Source organism: Colobus angolensis, unplaced genomic scaffold (assembly GCF_000951035.1).
Source record: "Colobus angolensis palliatus isolate OR3802 unplaced genomic scaffold, Cang.pa_1.0 Scaffold392, whole genome shotgun sequence".
In the NCBI taxonomy this organism is placed as follows: domain Eukaryota; kingdom Metazoa; phylum Chordata; class Mammalia; order Primates; family Cercopithecidae; genus Colobus; species Colobus angolensis.
The window spans coordinates 268406-273384 of record NW_012117288.1 but is presented as its reverse complement, the minus strand read 5'-3'; the positions used below and the strand labels follow the sequence as shown (position 1 = coordinate 273384).

At 43.5% G+C, this 4979-nt stretch overlaps 1 protein-coding gene across 5 annotated transcripts in view; it reads right to left on the bottom strand.

Annotated features, from left to right (window-relative positions):
* PRPSAP2 (phosphoribosyl pyrophosphate synthetase-associated protein 2) overlaps positions 1–4979 on the bottom strand; it is a 72222-nt gene that overhangs the window by 40832 nt on the left and 26411 nt on the right. For all 5 annotated transcript variants that reach the window (XM_011955001.1, XM_011954999.1, XM_011954997.1 and 2 more), the window contains one exon: positions 4251–4366. In XM_011955001.1, coding sequence (XP_011810391.1) covers positions 4251–4366 — 116 coding nt within the window. The remainder of the gene's footprint in view (positions 1–4250; positions 4367–4979) is intronic.

The window sequence follows — 4979 nt, the reverse complement described above, 5'->3', positions numbered from 1 at the left end:
TGAAACCCTGTCTCTACTAAAAATACAAAAATTAGCCAAGTATGGTGGCAAGTACCTGTAATCTCAGCTACTAGGGAGGCTGAGGCAGGAGAATCGCTTGAACCTGGGAGGCAGAGGTTGCGGTGAGCTGAGATCGCACCAATGCACTCCAGCCTGGGTAACAAGAGCAAAACTCCGTCTCAAAAAAAAAAAAAAAAACAAGAAAAGAAAAATTATCGTGTATGCAGAAAGATACAGGAAGGGACCATCAGGGTGTAATTTAATATTCATGAATCAAATATTTATCACTGGAAAAATGATACAATTCCACATTTTCTTGCAAGGCAACAATCAAATCAAACTCCGGAAATATGAAACTTAAGAAAGGAAGATCCCTACCAGTAGGTGAAACTGTGAAAAGGACTGAACTGGAAAAGGACTGCCTGACACATCCCCAGCAATGCAGAGGAAGGCAAGAGACACTGACAGACGCCCTCAGAATAGATGGCAAAAGTTCGTTGGGCGCGGTGGCTCACGCCTGTAATCCCAGCACTTTGGGAGGCTGAGGCAGGCGGATCACCAGGTCAGGAGATTGAGACCATCCTGGCTAACATGGTAAAACCCGTCTCCACTAAAAATACAAAAGAATTAGCTAGGCGTGCTGGTAGGTGCCTGTAGTCTCAGCTACTGGGGGGGCTGAAGCAGGAAAATGGTGTGAACTCGGGTGGCGGAGCTTGCAGTGAGCCGAGATCACGCCACTACACTTCAGCCTGGGCGACAGAGCAAGACTCCATCTCAAAAAAAAAAAGAATAGATGGCAAAAGTTTCAAGGCAACGAGCATCCTAGTACCAGAATGTTCCTTCTAACTCTGGCAGAAGGTGCTTAAATTCCAGTGACAAACACAAGAGATAAAGTATTTCAGAGATGAAAGTGTCAGCATCAAAACCTGCAGAATAGGATCACTAAGTGACAAGAAGGCACAGTGCCACAGTATAATTAGCAGTGTTTTCTTCTTTCTTGGTGACATAAAATGATATAAGCCTGGACTGACAGCACCTTAGATTCAGCGAAACATGAATATCTATCCCCTGCTTTAAGAGATTCTAACACATAAAAACAAGAGACAAGATACTATAAAAAGGCAATACAGGCCAGGTGTGGTGGCTCATGCCTGTAATACCAGTACTTTGGGAAGCTGAGGCAGGCAGATCTCTGGAGTTCAGAAGTTCAAGACCAGCCTGGTCAACACGGTAAAACGCTATCTCTACTAAAAATACAACAATTAGGCCGAGTGCGGTGGCTCATGCCTGTAATCCCAGCACTTTGGGAGGCGAAGGTGGGCAGATCACCTGAGGTTGGGAGTTCGAGACCAGCCTAACCAACATGGAGAAACCCTGTCTCTACTAAAAATACAAAATTAGCCAGGTGTGGTGGTGCATGCCTGTAATCCCAGCTACTCGGGAGGCTGAGGCAGGAGAATCGCTTGAACCCAGGAGGCACAGGTTGCTGTGAGCCAAGATTGTGTTCCAGGCTGAGTGACAAAGAGAGACTCTGTCTTCAAAAAAAAAAAGAAAAAAAAAAAAAAGAAAAAGCAATACGACAAAAATTCCTTTTTAACACTGAGTTCCCATACATTAATTTTTTTTTTTTTTTAAAGACAGAATCTCATTCTGTCGCCCAGATCACGGCTCAATGCAGCCTCGACCACCTGGACAACTTCGACCTCCCAGGCTCAAGCAATCCTCCCACTTCTCGTCCTCCTGAGTAGCTGGGACTACAGGCATGCACCACCACACCTGGTTAATTTTTGTAGTTTTTGTGGAGACAGGGTTTTGCCATATTGCCGAGGATGGTCTTGAACTCCTGGACTAAACTGATCCAACCTCCTCAGCCTCTCAAAGTGCTGGGATTATAGGTGTGGGCCACCACACCCAGCCCTGACTTCTTCTCAACAATGAAACTAAAATGGGGATTTTTTCAAGTAGAGGGCAGTGTCATCCTGAGGTATAAGTCTGCACTACAGGCAATGACTAGGCTTAGGCTTCCAGCCTGACCTTGCCACCAGCACAAGGGTGCCCCAGCCTTCGTTCTTTAGGCTCACCCGCTGGGCATCCCTCAAGAGGTGCAGTCGCCATTTGTGCCTTGAGACACTGGCACACAACATGCCTGTGTCTGGAATGGAAACATCCCCTAAAACCACCAGATGTCGACAGCAACCCATATAAGTCTATAGCGACTGCTCTATTTCTTCCAAAATGACAGGTTTCTCCGCATGGCTGGTTGCTAACTGAACCATGTTCAATGCTCACTCTCTCACTCTCTCTCTGCCTAAACCTCTTCATCCTTCCCTATTAAGACATTTGCCAATTTTATCTCACCATCTCTCTCAACTGAGAATAATATTCAGGTAAAATTAGGGCAGGCACAGAGTTTGAGACCAGCCTGGGTAACATAGCAAGATTCTAACTCCGGAAATATTTTTTTTTAATTAGCTAGGTGTGGTGGCACACCTCTAATCTCAGTTACTCAGGAGACTGAGGTGGGAGAAATCTCTTGAGCCCAGGAGTTCAAGGTTGCAGTGAGCTATCACGGCACCACAGCAGTCCAGCCTGGGTGACAGAGAAAGACCCTGTCTCAAAGAACAACAAAAAAATTTTCAGGCAAAATTAAAGTCTCTATTATTTTTTGAATTTATTAGAGTATTTTTGTTTTCTTTTTTGTTTTTTATGAGACAGAGTCTCGCTCTGTCACCCAGGCAGGAATGCCATGGCACAATCCTGGCTCACTGCAACCTCCACCTCCCAGGTTCAAGCAATTCTCCTGCTTCAGCCTCCCAAGTAACTGGGATTACAGGTGCCCACCACCATATCCAGCTAATTATGTATTTTTAGTAGAGACGGAGTTTCACCATGTTGGCTAGGCTGGTCTGAACTCCTGACCTCAAGTGATCCACCCGCCTCGGACTCCCAAAGTGCTGAGATTATAGAGGTGTGAGCCACTGCACCTGGACTAGAGTTTTTATGTTTCTTGCGTGTAACTTTAAAGAAAAAAAAAGCAGAATATTTTACATTTTTCTCTTTCAGAAATACTTAAATTCATTTTCTCTATAAGGACTTATATCAATTGCTGGAGAACGGGGAAGCCCTGTACTCTTACCAGAAAGAAGTTCCTCAGAAACCTATAAACTGCAATCTTTCAAATAAAGTACTGTAAAAAGAAGCTCTCTAGAAAAGTTATTAAAGAGAGAAATAATTTATATAAGAAAAACAGCTAAGGCCTGGTGCGGTGGCTCATGCCTGTAATCCCAGCACTTTGGGAGGCTGAGGCGGGTGGATCACGAGGTCAGGAGTTCAAGACCAGCCTGGCCAACATGCTGAAACCCCGTCTCTACTAAAGATACAAAAAGTTAGCCAGGGGTGGTAGTGCATGCCTGTAATCCAGTTACTCGGGAGGCTGAGGTAGGAGAATTGCTTGAACCTGGGAGGTGGAGGTTTCAGTGGGCTGAGATCACGCCATTGCACTCCAGCCTGGGCGTGACAGGGCGAGAACTCCATCTCAAAAAAAAAAAAAAAAGAAAGAAAGAAAAACAGCTAAAAGCAAAATAGCTAAGTACAACATCAATTAACATTTTAAAAGCTTTCTTAAATAGCAAGTCACAAAAATGCTAACTCACATCAAAGAAAAACAAATGTAACCCCAGGATGCAAGGGTGGTAATAAACCACATTAATAGAATGAAGGGAAAAAACATGATCATCTCCACTGATACAGAAAAAGCATTGGATAAATTCAACATCGCTTCAGGACAGTGGTTCCCTAGGGTGTAAGGAGGCAGGGGAGAGGAGAGAGAAGGAGCCCACGAGCAGCTCTAAGTCATTCTGATGATTCTAGTTTTCCTGCTGGGAGGGGGGATCATGGATGCTGACTATTATAACTAGCTGGACAGACAGACAGGATGGATAGATGGATATATAAAACAGAACCAGGACCAAGCACAGACTAGTAATGAGAGTGAATTACTCATTACAATCATATCTAGTCCAATTCTAGGTACTTGACATCCAAAAGAAAAAGCAGTTTTAAGAGCTTAACTAAAGAAACAAACTGCAGATTCAGAATTCTAAAATACGTTGGATTATATCTATAAAGTATAAAGGTACTTTAGGTAGAATACATCAAGTTTTAACCCTTTAGGGATATCCTAAGGAAATGCAAATACATCTTTCAACCTTAATCAGAATGTTAAAATAAAAAAGTTTGAGCTAGCTCACCTCTTCTTGAATATACTGTAATAAGAAGGGAGATGCTCTTAAATTGTCAACAGGAATATTGAAGAAGCCCTGAATTTCCTTCTGGTGTAAATCCATAGTAATAAGATGAGTTAGACCTTTGAAAATAAAGCAGACACAAGCAATAAATAGTTTTGTTTTCTTCTTTTTTAAGATGGGATCTCACTCTGTTACCCAGACTGGAGTGCAGTAGCATGATAATAGCTAACTGCAGCCTTGAACTCCCAGGCTCAAGCAATCCTCTCACCTCGGCCTTGAAAGTAGCTGGGAATACAGGTGCATGCCACCATGCCCAGCTAATTCTGTATTTTTAGTAGAGATGGGGTTTCATCATATTGGCCAGGCTGGTCTTGAACTCCTGACCTCAAGTAATCCTCCTGCCTCAGCCTCCCAAAGTGCTGGGAATACAGGCATGAGCCACTGCACCCAGCCTATAAGTAGTTTAAAAACAAGTTGCACTGTACGAAATAGGTACTACATAAAATACTATATATAATAAGTTACTATTAAAAAATTGTTCTCTGGCAGGGTGCTGTGGCTCACATCTGTAATCCCAGCACTTTGGGAGGGCAAGGCGGGCAGATCACAAGGTCAGGAGTTCAAGACCAGCATGACCAATATGAAGAAACACTGTCTCTACTAAAAATACAAAAATTAGCTGGGTGTGGTGGCATGTACCTATAGTCCCAGCTACTTGGGAGGCTGAGGCAG